We start from the raw sequence: 18,441 nt of genomic DNA, 5'->3' as shown, positions 1-18,441 counted from the left end.
AACAATGATCTTTTCTTTTCTTTTTTTTTTTTTTGAGACGGAGTCTCGCTCTGTCGCCCGGGCTGGAGTGCAGTGGCCGGATCTCAGCTCACTGCAAGCTCTGCCTCCTGGGTTTACGCCATTCTCCTGCCTCAGCCTCCCAAGTAGCTGGGACTACAGGCGCCCGCCACCTCACCCGGCTAGTTTTTTGTATTTTTTAGGAGAGACAGGGTTTCACCGTGTTAGCCAGGATGGTCTCGATCTCCTGACCTCATGATCCACCCGTCTCGGCCTCCCAAAGTGCTGGGATTACAGGCTTGAGCCACCGCGCCCGGCCAAAACAATGATCTTTTCTAAATTCCAAATTCTTCGTTATGCAATCACAATGTATGAACATATATTCAGTCTGCATATATACATGGGTATTGGTTTTCTATTGCCAGGTAACAAATTACCACAAATATAGCAACTTAAAGCGGTACCCATGATTAAAGTATCTCATGATTTCTGTAGGTCAGAAATCCTGGAACAGCTGAGCTTAGTTATCTTCTCAGGATCTCACAAGGCTGAAATCAAGGCATGGCCAGGCTCCATACTCTTCTGGAGCTTGGGGTCCTCTTCCAAGGTTACGTGGTTGCCAGCAGAATGCCACTGCCTTGGATTGTAGGACTGAAGTCCCCATTCCCTTGCTGGCAGGCAGCAGGAGGCTGCTTTTCAGTGCTTAAATACTGTTGGAAGTTGTTTCCCAGTGGCTCCCTCCCACTTTGAATTTCTGCTTGCAGGAATGACTCAGGCCTTTTTAAGGGCTCACCCGTTTAGGTCAAGCTGACCTGGATAATGTTCCTTTTGATTAACTCAAAGTCAACTGCTTCGTCACCTAGGCACTAGAATGATACTCTGTCATTTTCACAGGTCCTGTCTGCGCTGAGAGGGAGTTATGCACAGTGTGTACACCAGGGGGCATCTTAGAATTCTCCCTACCACAATGTGTCTTCATTAGATTGAGGTGTTACAGTTAGGCTGTTGGGGAAAAGACTCGGTCAAGATTGTTCGAACATTAACCTGTCTAAATCGCATCTAGCAAAGATCACTGACATAAATATATAAATATATTAATGATGAAGCACAGGAAAATGTCTGTTTTGTTGCCACTGAAGGAGAAAGTGAACTGGTCCCATAAAGGACTATGTGGCAAAGGCAGCAGACAGAAAGCTTTGAGCTTTTTCCTTGGTGCCGTATGATACCTAAGGCTTCTTTCACTTGACTCTGTCCCATTCTATACTCAAAATCAAAGTCCTAGTTTTACAAGGGAAATATACCTTGTAAAAAAGTTCTGGTTTTACAAGGTTACTATGTTTGTCAATTTCTGTATGTCTTATGCCACATCCTCCGTCTCCTCAGCAGGATAAGGCTGTCTTACATAGGAACATAGTAGCCATATTGAAAAGGAGGAAAATATTTGCTAATTTCCCTTTCCTCAGGAAACACACAGTATTAACCAAACATGTTTGGCCATATTGCTCTAATTACACCATGTTCTTTCAGTTGTTTTTCTGGTAGTAGTGACAATTTTTTCGGAGATAGCCACATTCTTATGACCAGTAATATCTTTTAGATGGGCCCATAGGTGCATAGTATAGTATTCGGTTGTGAAACAAAGGGAAGGTAACTAACTGGCTTCTGTAGTTATAAAATATCTGACTTTGGCCTAAATAATGATATATCACTAACCAAACTAGCGTGCCAGACTCAGAAGTCATAAGGAAAATAACATTGGTAAGCTCTAATAATCACTAACTAGTCTATTGGAAGGAAAGAAGACATTCCATAGTAGTGAAAGGAAGAAAGTTCGAAAACAGCATGAAAAAAAGCAGCTGTAGTAAAACATTAAAATCTGAGTGAAGGACAGTAAAGAGACTATAGACAGTAAAGAGTGAATAATTGGCTGGGCACGGTGGCTCACACCTGTAATCCCAGCACTTTGGGAGGCCGAGGCGGGCGGATCACGAGGTCAGGAGATCGAGACCATCCTGGCTAACACGGTGAAACCCCATCTCTACTAAAAATACAAAAAAAAAAAAAAAAATTAGCCGGACGTGGTGGCGGGCACCTGTAGTCCCAGCTACTTGAGAGGCTGAGGCAGGAGAATGGCATGAACCCAGGAGGCAGAGCTTGCAGTGAGCCGAGATCGTGCCACTGCACTCCAGCCTGGGTGACAGAGCGAAACTCTGTCTCAAAAAAAAAGAGTGAATAATTTAGGAACCAAATCATAGATGAAGCTGGAAAAGTGATAAGGATCTTAACCCCAGGGCAACAGCTGTTGGACAAATGGAAGGGGTAGATAGGAAAGAATGTGAGCGTCTTTGGAATTTTTGCCTAGCTCTCCTCCCCTATTCTAGAACTTGCCCTTCGTACCACATCCACAGTTTTTGACGGAGCTGCTGCATTCTTAAATGATTGTGATCCTGACCCAGGACAGAAGTGGATTTTTTTGGAGTGGACACCTAAATAAGTCCCAGCCCGTGAGTTTCTTCCCTGGATTTTAAAATCAGAGATGGAGAGGATTATTCTCTCTCTTGGTGGCTGAAACTGTAATATATAAAGCATATAAGAGATTAGAAGCCACATTTTCAGCCACCAAGAGAACGCATCTTCAGTGAGAAAAGAATGAAATTGATACACAGAGAAAAGCAAAAATGAGAAATAGAACCCTGATATGAGTCCCTACATTTATTTATTCCCAAGGCTCAGTCTCATTCCGCAGGTGGTACTCGTGACCCTGCACATTCCACATTCCTATCCTTGGGTTCTGTGAGATCACTGGTATTCTCATTATGACTTCCTCTGTAGGTAACTTTCTTACTTTTATTTATCTAGCTAATAAGCATAGACTACCATATAATGGATTGTTTCACATTTTTATTCTGTTTCTCAATGTCCTTATGCAGATTTCTTCACATCAGCCTTAACTCCTGCTCTATATTCCAGTTACACTGGAAATTTCCCCTGGCCTTAGAGATTTAAATGTACTTTGTTTTCCTGTTTTTGTTTGTTTGTTTGTTTTTGCGACAGATTGTCACTCTGTTGCCCAGGCTGGAGTGCAGTGGTGCAATCTCTGCAGCCTCTGCTTCCTGGGTTCAAGCGATTCTCCTGCCTCAGCCTCCTGAGTAGCTGGGATTACAGGTGTGTAGCACCATGCCTGGCTAATTTTTCTGTGTTTTTAGTAGAGAAGGAGTTTCACCATGTTGGCCATTCTAGTCTCGAACTCCTGGCCTCAAGTGATCCACCCGCCTTGGCCTCCAAAAGTGCTGGGTTTACAGGCTGAGCCACCACATCCAGCAGTTTTCCTGTCCTAATACTCATTCTTTTTTTTTTTTTTTTTTTTTTTTTTGAGACAGTTTCCCTCTTGTTGCCAAGGCTAGAGTGCAGTGGCATGATCTCAGCTCACTGCAACTTCCACCTCCTGGGTGCAAGTGATTCTCCTGCGTCAGCCTCCCAAATAGCTGGGATTACAGGCATGCACCACCATGCCTGGCTAATTTTGTATTTTTAGTAGAAATGGGGTTTCTGTATGTTGATCAGGCTGGTCTTGAACTCCCAACCTCAGGTGATCCGCCTGCCTCAGCCTCCCAAACTGCTGAGATTAGAGGCGTGAGCCACCGCACCCAGCCTCTAATACTCATTCTTTTGATGGAAATGCCCTGCTCATTTCTATTCGGGAAAATACTATTCTTTTTGTAAACCCAAATTCAAAACTTTCTGGCTTCCTGAATCTTTCCCTGATGCCACCTTCCTGTCAAAATTCATGGCTCCTTACAATCCTTCCTTTCTTCTCCTTCGTTTTTTTAATTTCTTGTATTGTTTTGTGATGCTTATGTATTTGTCTAGCTGTTCTACTTAGCCTCTGAAAGTTAGGAGCTATGACTCATTCATCTTTGACCTCTGTATCTCTTTGTATCTCTGGTTAATCCAGTTGAATCTAATGTGTTTGGCTCTCAGTAGAGGGATAATCTTTTTTACATCAGTTCCAAAGATGATTACCTTGGCAATACTATAATAATGTGAGCACCAGGTACACTTTTTTTTTTTTTTAAGACAGAGTCTTGCTCTGTCGCCCAGGCTGGAGTGCAGTGGTGCGATCTCTGCTCACTGCAACCTCCGCTTCCCGGGTTCAAACAATTCTCTGGCCTCAGCCTCCTGAGTAGCTGGGACTATAGGCACCCACCACCACGCCTGGCTAATTTTTGTATTTTTCATAGAGATGGGGTTTCACCATGTTGGCCAGGCTGGTCTCAATCTCCTGACCTCAGGTGATCTGCCCGCGTCAGCCTCGCAAAGTGCTGGGATTACAGGCATGAACCACTGCGCCTGGCCTAGTCACACTGATTTTAAAAGCAATTTCATATTATGCTCAAAATGATATAAACCTTAATTTTAAAGTTATATCATAATGCTTTTGCTTTCTGTTTAATTTCAGAGTTTGAGGTTTTACTATTTGCTAGTACTTTGGGGAATACAGAAATAGTAAGATATATTCTTTACCTTAATTTGAGAGATATCTGTCTACACTTACCTAAAGTTCAACTTTAAGACCATTCAGGAAAGACTTAACTATAAGATTAGTTCATAACTGTATCAAAACTTTAAATGTTTTGTGTTCCAGATGCCAGCATTAAAGTATTTTCATTAAGCCAGTGTCTAAATTCCAAGCATTTCTAAAATGGCAATGTACAAATTCATTAATCCCAACAACTTTACTACACAGAATTTCTGTTATACAGGAAAAGTTCTTGAAGTCATTAATTTAGTCATTTTTCAGAGAACTGTAGAGAAGACTTCAGGGAAGTCAACTGAAAACAGCTTTCACCCAGTGGAGTTATTTAGTGGTAAACATGAAAATTTTTTTCTCAACTTTTTATTTCAAAATTTTTCAAGTTTACATAATGTTTAAAGATTGGGTCAGCTGGGCACAGTGGCTCACACCTGCAATCCCAGCACTTTGAGAGGCAGAGGTGGGAGGATCGCTTGAGCTCAGGAGACCATCCTGGGCAACATGGCAAAATCCTATCTCTACAAAAAATACAAAAAAAAAAATTTAGCTGGGTGTGTAGCATGTGCCTGTAGTCCCAACTACCCAGGAAGCTAAGGTGGGAGAATTACTTGAGCCCAGGAGGCAGAGGTTGTAGTGAGTGAGCCGAGATCACACCACTACACTCCAGCCTGGGCGACACAGCAAGAGCCGGTCTCAAAAAAAAAAAGATTAGATCAGTCAACACAATACAGACTATACCTAGATTCAACAGTTGTTAATATTTTACTGTATTTTCCTTCTCTTTCCTCCACCATCTCTGTCTCTATAAACCCATGTTGTTCTTGAACCATTTGAAAGCAAATTGCAGACCTCAAAGACACTTCACCCCTCAGTATTTCAACAAAAATATTTTTCAGTTACACAGGACTTCTAGGTCACCGTGTTTTTGGTTTAAAAATAAAAAACTGTCATAAACCACTTACAGATGAAATAATCTAAACTTAGAGGATTAGCCGAAGGGTAAGCTGGAATGGTCAGGGGAGGCTTTCTCTCAGCCTCCCCAGAGGAGCTGGCAAGGAGCAGTATGCGCGTTAATGCACAAAATGCTTGTGGAACAAAATGCTTGTGGAATTGAGACCTTTCAGTCTTTTTCCTTTGGGAAATAAGATAATGTGAGTGAAAAGGGTAGAATGTTCAGGACAAGAATAAAAGCAATTGTTTTTAGGGTACAATAAGAGAAAGAATTCAGCAAACCTATTCTCCCAAAGATGGTTTGAGAGCCTAGAATGGTGTTGTCATAAAAGCCAATCAATGGAATTTTAAAGGGAGGGAGGTGGTCAATTTCAAAAGTCCATCTAGATATCTTTGTTTTGTTGTCTCTGGAGTTGTTAGGAAAATCCAAATCTCAGAAGATTTATTTTAAAATAAAATGCTAACTGAATTCTTCTACAGAGTGGGGATCTTCCCAAGTTAGCAATTGTGTTCATTGTATTGTAGAACATCAGTAGTGCTATATTGTTATTAATAATGACTGCAAAGAAATGAAATAAACACTAAGTCTTTGCTTATATTTCTAATCATCATAATAGCTCTCTCTTAATAGCTTTCTCTTTTACCAGGTTTCATAATAGCTCTCTCTTTTACCAGGAATTTTTGTGTGGTGGGAAGGGCCTGGATCAGCTAATTCAGAGACTGCTTCAATCAGCAGATGAAGAAGCCATTGTTGAACTTTTGGATGGACACCTTAAATCAGCAAAATAAATACTGACTTATTATTAATTATGATTATATAAATGAAATGGACCTATATCAAGAGGCAGACTGAGGTTTGGAAATTTTTATGAATATTTGTAAATTACAGCTATAAGAACACATTACACATAAATATGTGTTTTTTAATGAATCGAGGTCACATTTCCTAACCTAAGGATTTATTTTAGGTTTCCTGTAAAGTACGATCCAACTCATCAAGTAGAAAATAAGCATGCATCACTGAAAAGGGAAAGTATTGAGAAGTGATTGTGTGATTTAGGACAGGTCACTTGTTCTCTTTATACGCCTTTTTTCCCTGCCATCTATGAATTAATTTAAGCATATTTTTCATCTACTACTTCAGGAAAATATGGTAAAATTTAGTGAAATATGAATGACAGGCTTACTTATAAACCTTTTATTTAAAGACAAAGTACTTTGGCCTACAGTGGTTGCTTATGCCTGTAATCCCAGCACTTTGAAGGGCCAAAAGGGGAAGATTTCTTGAGGCAAGAATTTGATACTAGCCTGGGCAAAATAGACCCCATGTCTACAAAAAAATTCAAAACATAAAGAAAAAACATAATACTGTTAATCATGTTAAAGTTAAGACTTAGACTTCAACTTTTAAATAAAAATTATGAAGAATATGAGTCACTCAATAGCAATGAGCATCTAGGTACAGACTGTAAAGCTCTTTGATTACTGTATGAATTCTACACTATATAAACATAAGTTGATATTTTAAATAGACTCTCTGCTTGACTTCCATTTTTTTTTTTTTTTTTTTACTCCTGGCAAGCTGGAGTAAAAAAGTTACTGTTTGCTGGCTTAACTTAATGAGCATCAACAGACATGGTGTAATACGAGTAATACACTGAGATCGGTTTTGTGCAGCATTATATAAAACCCAGTCCTTACGTTAAAGAGCTTGCAGTTGACTGAAGGATTTAAACATGTAAATCACCAACTAATACAAAGTGACATGATGTATTTAGTAATTGTTCCGAAGAAGTTTCAAGTTAAAAAGAGAGTAATGGCTGGGCATGGTGGCTCATGCCTGTAATCCCAGCAGTTTGGGAGGCCGAGGTGGGTAGATGACCTGAGGTCAGGAGTTCAAGACCAGCCTGGTCAACCTGGCGAAACCCCATCTATACAAAAATACAAAAATTAGCTAGGCATGGTGGCAGGTGCCTGTAATCCCAGCTCATCAGGAGGCTGAAGCAGGAGAATCACTTGAACCCAGGAGGCAGAGGTTGCAGTGAGCTGAAATCACACTATTGCACTCCAGCCTGGGCAACAGACCAAGACTCCATCTCAAAAAATTTAAAAAAATAAAATAAAAAGAGAGGAATTATTATTTTAGATACCCCTCAGAGAAGAATTTATATGCCAAGAAAGACTAGCTAGAGTTTTAAGGCCAGTGGAATTGCTTAGGTGTACACATTAGAGATAAACGTTTTCCCTAATTTTTATTTTGAAAATATTCAAGCATAATGAAAAGTCTAAAATAAATAAATTATTTATTGATTTTTGAGATGGAGTCTCGCTCGGTCGCCCAGGCTGGAGGGCAGTGGCACGATCTCGGCTCACTGCAACCTCCACCTCCCAGGTTTAAGAAATTCTCTGCACCAGGAACGGTGGCTCACACCTGTAATCCCAGCACTTTTGAGAGGCTGAGGCGGGTGGCTCACGAAGTCAGGAGATCGAGACTATCCTGGCTAACAGATGAAACCCCATCTCTACTAAAAAAAAATACAAAAAGTCAGCCGGGCGTGGCGGCACACACCTGTAGTCCCAGCTACTAGGGAGGCTGAGGCAGGAGAATCACTTGAACCTGGGAGGCAGAGGTTGCAGTGAGCCAAGATCGCAGCACTGTACTCCAGCCTGAGAGACAGAGCAAGACTCCGTCTCAAAAAAAAAAAAAAAAAAAAAAAAAAAAAAAAATTCTCTGCCTCAGCCTCCCGAATAGCTGGGATTACAGGTGTGTGCCACCACACCCAGTTAATTTTGTATTTTTAGTAGAGGTGAGGTTTCACCATTTTGACCAGGCTGGTCTTGAACTCCTGACCTCGTGATCCACCCACCTCAGCCTCCCAGAGTGCTGGGATTACAGGTGTGAGCCACCACGCCCAGCCAAATTACTTTTTTAGAGATAAAATGTCACTCTTGCCCAGGCTGGAATGCAGTGGCATGATCATAGCTCACTGCAACCTTGAACTTCTGAGCTCAAGCAATCCTCCCACCTTAGCCTCCCAACTAGCTGGGACTACAGGCAGGCACCATCATGCCCAGATAATTTTTTATTGTTGTAGAGATGGGGTCTTGCTGTGTTACGCAGGCTGGTCTTGAACTCTTGGCCTTAAGTGATCCTCCTGCCTCAGCCTTTCAAAGTGCTGGGATTACACATGTGAGCCTTTGTGCCCAGCCACAATAAGTTTTAAGAAATAGTTCAATCAGGAGAGGCCTGAGCAAGATGGCTGAATGTAGAAGCCTTTACCAATCATCCCCCAACGCAGCAACACTGATTTAACAACTATTTACACATACAAAAAGCACCTTTATAAGAACCAGAAATCAGGTAAGCAATCACAGTACCTGATTTTAACTTCATATCACTGAAAGAAGGTAGGAAAGATGGTCTTGAATTGGTAACACTGCTCCTCCCCCATTCCCCTAGCAGCAGCAGGTGCTGCGCCCTTGAGAGACGGAAAGCACAGCAATTGTGGGACCCTGTGTTGAACTCAGTGCTGCCTGGTCACAGCAGAAAGCAAAACTGAGTTAAACTCAGCAGATGCCCATCCACAGAGGGAGCATCTAGACCAGCCCTAGCCAGAGGGGAATTGTCCATCCCAGCAGTCAGAACTTGAGTTTCAGCAAGCCTCAACACTGTGGGCTGAAGTGTTCTAAGGTCCTAAATAAACTTGAAAGGCAGTCTAGGCCACAAGGACTGCAGTTCCTAGGTAAATCCTTCTTCTGTGCTGAGTGCAGAGCCAGTGGACATGGGACACCAGTTGGGTGGCTAAGGAAGTGCTTGTGCCACCCCTCCCCCAACCCCAGGCAGTGCAGCTCACAGCAACGAAAGCGACTCCTTCCTTCTGCTTGAGGAGAGGAGAGGGAAGAGTAAGGACTTTGTCTTGCGTCTTGGATACCAGCTCAACCACAATAGGACAGGGCACCTGGCAGAATCATGAGGCCCCCATCCCAGGCCCTAGCTCTCAGACAGCATTTCTACACACACCCTGGGACAGAGGGGAACCCTCTGCCTTGAAGGGAGGTACTCAGTCTTGCAGGTTTCATCACCTGCTGACTAAAGAGCCCATGGGCCCTGAGTAGCCAACAGTGACTCATAGACAGTATGCTGTGGGTCTTGAGTGAGACTCAGACATGCCAGCTTCAGGTATCAGCTTGGCCATAGTGGTTTGGAGCACCAACAGGCTCTTGGGGTCCCCAGGTCCAGGCTCTTCGATAGCATTTCTGGGCCTGCACTGTGCCAGAGGGGAATTCACTACCCTGAAGGGTGAGTTCCAGGCCTGGCAACATTTGTCACAGCTGACCGAAGAGCCCTTGGGCCTTAAGTGAACATTGGTGGTGGTCTGACAGAACTCGCCATGGGTCAGCGGTGGTGGTGGCCACAGGGAGAGGCCCCTCTGCCTGTGGAAAGGGGAGGGAAGAGTGTGAAGGATTTTGTCTTGTGGTTTGGGTGCCAGCTTAGTCACAGTAGAATAAGACACAAGGTAGATTTGTAAGGTTTTTACTGCAGTCCCTGGTTCCCAGACAGCATCTCTGGACCTGCCTGGGGCCTGGAAGAATTCACCATCCTGAAGAGAAGGACACAAGCCTGGCTGGCTTCACCACCTGCTTATTGTAGAGCCTTACAGCCTGTGCAAACATAGGCAGTAGCCAGGTGGTGGTTACAATGGGCTTTGGGCAAGACCCAGTGCTATGCTGATTTCAGGTCTGCCTCAGGGCAGTTCCACTGGTGGTGGCCACATGGGTGTTTGCATCACCTCAGTTCCAGGCAGCTCAGCACAGAGAGACTTTGTTTGGGAGAAAATAAGAAAGAAAACAAGAGTTTCTGCCTGGTAATCCAGAGAATTCTTCCTAATCTTATCCAAGACCACCAAGGTGGGACCTCTATGAGTCTGCAAGAACCATAGCATTACTGAGCTTGGGGCCCTAGTCCCTCTGTATACCTGGAAAATCTTCTCAAGAAGGGCAGGCACAGATTGCAAAGCCCAGATTGCAAAGACTATAATAAATTCCTAACTCTTTATTGCCCAAACATCTACAAGCATCAACACCAGCCAGGAAAACATGATCTCAACAAATGAACTAAATAAGGCACCAGGGACCAATCCCAAAGAAACAGAGATGTGACCTTTCAGACAGAGAATTCAAAATAGCTGTTTTGAGGAAACTCAAAGAAATTTGAGATAATACAGAGAAGAATTTCAGAATTCTATGATGTAAACTTAACAAAGAGATTGAAATAATTAAAAAGAAGCAGAAATTCTAGAGTCGAAAAATGCAACTGACATACTGAAGAATGCATCAGAGTCCAGTCCCTTAATAGCAGAATTGAACAAACAGAAGAATTAGTGAGACTGATAACAATCGATCTGAAAATACACAGAGAAGGCTGAGCGCTGTAGCTCACACCTGTAATCCCAGCACTTTGGGAGGCCAAGGTGGGTGGGTCACCTGCAGTCAGGAGTTCAAGACCAGACTGACCAACATGGTGAAACCCTGCCTCTACTAAAAATACAAAAATTAGCCAGATGTAGTGGTGCATGCCTGTAATCCCAGCTACTTGGGAAGCTGAGGCAGGAGAATCACTTGAACTTGGGAGGCAGAGGTTGCAGTGAGCCAAGATCTCAACACTGCACTCCAGCCTGGGCAACAAGAGCGAAACTCTGTCTCACACACACACATACACACACACACACACACAGAGACAGAAAAAAAATACACAGAGGAGAGGAAAAAAGAATCAGAAAGAATGAAGCACATCTACAAGATCTAGAAAATAGCCTGAAAAGGGCAAATCTTAGGAATGATTGGCCTTAAGGAGGAGATAGAGAAAGAGATGAGGGTAGAAAGTTTCTTCAAACTGATAATATCACAGAACTTCCCAAATCTAGAGGAAGATAACCAATATTCAAGTACAAAAAGGCTATAGAACACCACGCCAATCTAACCCAAAGAAGACTACCTCAAAGCATTTAATAACAAAACTTCCAAAGCTCAAGGATAAAGAAAGGATCCTAAAAGCAGCAAGAGAAAAGAAACAACATACAGTGGAGCTCCAGTATGTCTGGCAGCAGACTTTTCAGTGGAAACTGTACAGACCAGAGAGAGAGTGGCATGACATATATAAAGTGCTGAAGGAAAAATCTGTTACTCTAGAATAGTATGTCCAGCAAAAATATCCTTCAAGCATGAAGGAAAAATAAAGACAGAAAAACAAAAGCTGAGCGATTTCATCAACACCAGACCTGTCCTAAAAAAAAGCTAAAGGGAATCCTTCAATCTGAAAGAAAGGAGGTTAATGAGCAATAAGAAATAATCTGGGGCCGGGCACGGTGGTTCATACCTGTAATCCCAGCACTTTGAGAGGCCAAGGTGGGTGGATCACCTGAGGTCAGGAGTTCAAGACCAGCCTAATCAACATGGAGAAACCCCGTCTCTACTAAAAAAATACAAAATTAGCCAGGCGTGGTAGCACATGCCTGTAATCCCAGCTATTCAGGAGGCTGAGGCAGGAGAATCGCCTGAACCCAGGAGGTGGAGGTTGTGGTGAGCCAAGATTGTGCCATTGCACTATAGCCTAGGCAACAAGAGTGAAACTCTGTCTCAAAAAAAAAAAAAAAAAAAAAAAAAATCATCTGAAGGTATAAATCTCACTGGCAATAGTAAACACATTGGAAAACACAGAATATTATAATACTGTAGTTGTGGGTTGTAACTTACTCTTAAATAGAAAGACTAAATGATGAAGCAGTCAAAAATAATAACTACAACATTTCAAGACATAGTGCAATAAGACATAAAGAGAAACAAAAAAGTTAAAAAGTGAAGGAAGACAGGAAAGAAGGAAAGAAAGAAGGGAAGACCACAAAACAACCAGAAAACAAATCACAAAATGGCAGAAGTAAGTCCTTATTAATAATAACATTAAATGTAAATGGCCTAAACTCTCCAACAAAAAGATGTAGAGTGGCTAAATGGATGAAAAAATAAGACCCAATGATCTGTTGCCTACAAGAAGCATTTTTCACCTATAAAGATACATATAGACTGAAAATAAATGGATGGAAAAACATATTTCATGCCAGTTGAAACAAAAAAAAGCATGAATAGGCTGGGCGTGGTGGCTCACGCCTGTAATCCCAGCACTTCGGGAGGCCGAGGCTGGGGGATCACAAGGTCAGGAGATTGAGACCATCTTCGCTAACACCGTGAAACCCAGTCGCTACTAAAAATACAAAAAATTAGCCAGGCATGGTGGCAGGTGCCTGTAGTCCCAGCTACTCAGGAGGCTGAGGCAGGAGAATGGCATGAACCCAGGAGGTGGAGCTTGCAGTGAGCTGAGATCACGCCACTGCACTCCAGCCTGGGCAACAGAGTGAGATTCCATCTCAAAAAAAAAAAAAAAAAAAAAAAAAAAAAACCAGCATGAATAGTTATATCAGACAAAATAGATTTCAAGAAAAAAACTACAAGAAGAGACAAAGAAGGTTATATAATGATAAAGAAAGGGGTCAGTTCAGCAAGAGGACATGATGATTGTATATATGCATCCAACACTGGAGCACCCACACATATAAAGCAAATATTATTAGAGCTAAAACAAGAGATAGAGGCTGGACATGGTGTGTAATCCTAACACTTTGGGAGACCATGGCAGGAAGATCACTTGAGCCCAGGATTTCAAGAACAGCCTGGGCAATATAGCAAGACCCTGTCTCTACAAAGGAAAAAAAATTTTTAGGAGAGATAGACATCAATACCATAATAGCTGGAGACTAACACCCCACTTTAAGCATTAGATGAATCTTCCAGACAGAAAACCAACAAACATCAGACATAATGCTTCAGTATGTCAGTTGCATTTTTCAACTCTAGAATTTCTGCTTGATTCATTTAGAAACAAATGGAACTAATTATATTTACAGAGTCTTTCATACAATGGCTGAAGAATAGACATTCTTTTCCTCAGCACATGGATTATTCTCAAGGATAGACCATATGTTAGGTCACAAAACAAGTCTTAAAACATTCAAAAAGAAGTTAAACAAAATCAAGCATCTTACCTCAATGGAATAAGACTGGAAATCAATAATGAGGAATTTTGGAAACTATACAAATGCATGAAAATTAATATGCTCCTGAATGACCAGTGAGTCAATGAAGAAATTAAGAAAACAATTGAAAAATTTATTGAAACAAATGATAATGGAAACACAACATACCAAATCCTATAGGATACAGTGAAAACAGTACTAAGAGGGAAATTTATAGCTACAAGTACCTACACCATAAAAAAAGAAAAACTTCAAATAAATAACGTAGTGGTACATCTTAAAGAACCAGAAAAGCAAGAGCAAACCAAACCCAAAATTAGTAGAAGAAAAGAAATAATAAAAATTAGAGCACAAATAAATGAAGTTGAAATGAAGAAAACAATACAAAAGATCAATGAAATGAAATGTTGGTTTTTTGAAAAGATAAAATTGACAAACCTTTAGCCAGACTAAGACAAAAGAGAGAAGACACAGATAGATAAAATCAGAGATTAAAATGATAACATTACAACTGATACTGCAGAAATTCAAAGGATCATTACTGGCTACTATAAGCAACTACATTCCAGTAAGTTGGAAAATTTAGAGGAAATGGATAAATTCTTAAGACACATACAACCTACCAAGATTGAACCATGAAGAAATCCAAACCCTGAACAGACTGGTAACAAGTAACAAGATCAAAACTGTTAAAAAAAAAAAAAAAAAAAAAAAGTCTCCCAGTAAAGAAAAGCCTGGCGTCTGATGGCTTCACTGCTGAATTCTACCAGACATTTAAAAATGGACACCAATTCTATTCAAACAATTCTGAAAAACAGAGGAGGAGGGAATACTTCCAAACTCATTCTGTGAGGCCAGTATTACCCTGATAACAAAATCAGACAAAGACACATTTAAAAAAAAAACAAAACTACAGGTCAATATCCCTGATGAATTTTGATGCAAACATCCTCAACAAGATACTAACAAACTGGATTCAGCAACACATTTTTTGTTTTGCTTGTTTTGTTTTGTTTTGTTTTTTTGAGATGGAGTCTCACACTTTCGTCCAGGTTGGAGTGTAGTGGCGCAATCTTGGCTCACTGCAAGCTCCACCTCCAGGGTTCACGCCATTCTCTTGCCTTAGCCTCCTGAGTAGCTGGGACTACAGGCACCTGCCACCACACTCGGATAATTTTTGTATTTTTAGTAGAGACGGGGTTTCACCGTGTTAGCTAGGGTGGTCTTGATCTCCTGACCTCGTGATCTGCTCGCCTCGGCCTTCCAAAGTGCTAGGATTACAGGCGTGAGCCACCATGCCCAGCCAGCAACACATTTTTAAGAATCATTCATCATGACCAAGTGAGATTTGTCCCAAGAATTCAAGGATAGTCCAACATATGCAAATCAATAAATGTAATACATCATAATAACAGAATGGAGGACAAAAACCATATGATCATTTCAATTAGTGCTGAAAAAGCATTAATAAAATTCAACATCCCTTCATGTTAAAAAAAAAGCCCTCAGAAAACTGGGTACAGAAGGAACATACCTCAACATAACGAAAGCCATGTATGACAGACCCACAGCTAGTATCATACTCAATGGGGAAAAACTGAAAGTCTTTCCTCTAAGATCTGGAGCACAACAAGGATGTCCACTGTCACCACTGTTTGACATAGTACTGGAAGTCCTGGCTAGAGCAATCAGACAAGAGAAAGAAATAAAGGGCATCCAAATTAGAAAGGGAGACGTCAAATTGTCCTTGTTTGCAGGTATTATTTTATATATGGAAAAATGTAAAGACTCCACCAAAAAATTATTAGAACTGATAAAAAAAATTCAGTAAAGTTGCAGGATACAAAATCAGTAGCATTTGTTTTTTCTATTTCTGTGAAGAATGCCACAGTGAACAATCTGAAAAAGAAATCAAGAAAGTAATCCAATTTATAATGTCTACAAATAAAATATCTTGGAATTAACCAAAGCAGTAAAAGATCTGTATAATGAGAACTATAAAACACTGATGAAAGAAATTGAAGAGGACACCAAAAAATGGAAACATATTCCATATTCATAGATTGAAAGAATTAATATTGTTAAAATGGCCATACTACCCAAAGCAATCTACAGATTCGATGCAATCCCTATCATAATACCAGTGACATTCTTCACAGAAATAGAAAAAGCAATTCTAAACACATAGAACTACAAAAGACCCATAATAGCCAAAGCTATCCTGAGCCAAATGAACAAGACTAGAGGAATTACATTACCTGGCTTCAAATTATATTAGAGAGCAATAGTAACCAAAACAGCATGGTACTGGCATAAAAGTAGACACATAGACCAATGGAACACAATAGAGAACCCAGAAACAAATCCATACATCTATAGTGAACTTATTTTTGGCAACGGTACCAAGAACATGCACTGGGGAAAAGACAGTCTCTTCGATAAACAGTGCTGGGAAAACTGGATATCCATATGCAGAAGAATGAAACTAGACTCCTACCTGTCATCATGTACAAAATTCAGATCAAAATGGATTAAAGGCTTAAACCTAAGACCTCAAGCTATGAAACTAGTAAAAGAAAACATTGGGGAAACTCTCCAGGACATAGGAGTGGGCAAAGATTTATTGAGTAATACCCCATAAGCACAGGCAACCAAAGCAAAAACTGATAAATGGAATTATATCAAGTTAAAAAGCTTCTGCAAAGCAAAGGAAACAATCAACAAAGTGAAGAGACAACCCACAGAATGGGAGAAAATATTTGCAAAATATGCATCTGACAAGAGATTAATAACCAGAATATATAAGGAGCTCTATAGGAAAAAATTGAATAGTCTAATTTAAAAATGGGCAAAAGATCTGAATAGACTTTTCTCAAAAGAAGACATATATATAGCAAACAGGTATATGACAAAGTGCTCAACATCATTGATCATCAGAAATACAAAACAAAACTATAGTGAAATATCTCACCCCAGTTAAAATGGCTTTTATCCAAAAGACAGGCAATAACAAATGCTGGTGAGAGTGGAGAAAAGGGAACCCTTGTACACTGTTGGTGGGAATGTAAATTAGTACAACCACTATGGAGAACAGTGTCCAAAGTGTCCATCAACAGCTGAATGGACAAAGAAAATGTGGTACACATACACAATGGTGTATTCAGCCATAAAAAAGGATGAGATTCAGTCATCTGCAACAGTATGGATGGAACTGGAGATCATTAGTTTAAGTGAAAGAAGCCAGGCACAGAGACAAACTTAACATGTTCTCACTTACTTACGGGAGCTAAAAATTAAAACAATTGAACTCATGGAGATAGAAGGATAATTACCTGGGAAGGGTAGTGGGGGTTAGGTGAGTGAGTGGGGATGGTTAATGGGTACAAAAAATAGAATGAATAAGAAATAGTATTTGATAGCAAAACAGAGTGACTGTAGTCAATAATAATTGTAAATTTAAAAATAACTACAATAGTATAATTGGATTGTAACATGAAGGATAAGTGCTTGAGGCGATGGATATCCCATTTACCCTGATGTGATTATTATGCATTGCATGTGTGTATCAAAATATGTCATGTGCCCCATAAATATATATATAAGTATTAGTGATACTATGTACCCACAAAAATTAAAAATTAATATTTCAATCAACACTGTATACTCTAGATTCAACTACTATTCCCATTTTGCTGCATTTGGCTTTTTTCCGTCAGCACACACACACACTTCTGTGGTGGTGGTTGGATGATTGAATAGTTCATTGCAAACCTCAGCAAAATATTTCAGAATGCATCTCCTAAGAATAAGGACATTCTCCTACAAAACCAACTCCATTATCACACCTAATAAAATTAACAATCATATAATAGACCTAATAGCTCTTACATATTAAACTTTCTTCAGTTTTCCCCCAATATGTCTTTTTTTAGCTGTTTTTGTTTTGTCTAATTCAGGATCCAACTAAGATTCACACATGGCATTTGAATGTCTCTGTTTAGATTCTAGATTAATGCCCTGTCTTAGTCTGTTTTCTATTACTATAACAGACTACCTGAGAATGGGTAATTTATGAAAACACATTATTTCTTATAGTTCTGCAGGCTGGAAAGTTGAAGGGAATGGCACTGGCATCTGGCGAGGGCCTTCCTGCTGTGTCACAACATGGTGGAAGATGGTATCATATAGAGAACAGCTCAGGTTCTCCTGTAGCTCAGGTCTCTCTTCGTCTTCATATAAAGCCACCAGTCCCATCATGGGGATCCCAACCTGATAACCTTATCTAATCCCAATTACCCTTCAAACACCCTACCTCCAAATGCATCCACAGATGAATTTGGGAATTAGGTTTCCAACACATGAAATTTGGGGGACACATTCAAAGCATAACATCTCTGTACCTTTTTTTCTCACATGACATTGACTTTTTGGAGTCCAACAAAGTTGTTCTGTAGAATGACCTATATTGTGGATTTGTCTGGCTATTTCCTTATGATATTGGTAACTTTCATCCATCCACTTAATGTATTTGGTTAAATCAATATACTTGTATTAGGCTGTTTTTGTATTGCTATAAGGAAATACCTGAGGCTGAGTAATTTATAAAGAAAAGATGTTTAACTAGCTCACAGATCTGCAGGCTGTAAAAGGATGCCACTGGCATCTGCTTTTCTTCTTGGGAGGCCTCAGAGAGCTTTTACTCATGGCAGAGGTGAAGCAGAAACAGGGACATCTGAAGAGCAAGAGGCAGGGGAAGGGATGCCACATAGTTTTAAACAACTAGATCTCCTGAGAACTCACTGTTGCAAAGACAGCACCAAGTTGGCTGGGCGTGATGGCTCACACCTGTAATCCCAGCACTTTGAGAGGTCG

General features: G+C 40.5%; 1 protein-coding gene and 1 long non-coding RNA gene across 3 annotated transcripts in view; one reads left to right on the top strand and one right to left on the bottom strand.

The window, feature by feature from the left end:
- MTRF1 (mitochondrial translation release factor 1) overlaps positions 1–14,485 on the top strand; it is a 54,146-nt gene extending 39,661 nt beyond the window's left edge. For both annotated transcript variants that reach the window (XM_050766134.1, XM_050766133.1), the window contains exon 10: positions 6,158–14,485. In XM_050766134.1, the coding sequence (XP_050622091.1) occupies positions 6,158–6,271 (114 nt within the window). In that variant the 3' untranslated portion in view covers positions 6,272–14,485. The remainder of the gene's footprint in view (positions 1–6,157) is intronic.
- The window catches only part of LOC126940350 (uncharacterized), a 174,717-nt gene that overhangs the window by 75,474 nt on the left and 80,802 nt on the right, over positions 1–18,441 (bottom strand). The window lies entirely within an intron of this gene.

Source organism: Macaca thibetana, chromosome 17, assembly GCF_024542745.1.
Source record: "Macaca thibetana thibetana isolate TM-01 chromosome 17, ASM2454274v1, whole genome shotgun sequence".
Lineage (NCBI taxonomy): Eukaryota > Metazoa > Chordata > Mammalia > Primates > Cercopithecidae > Macaca > Macaca thibetana.
This window is presented reverse-complemented; position numbering and strand designations above follow the sequence as displayed.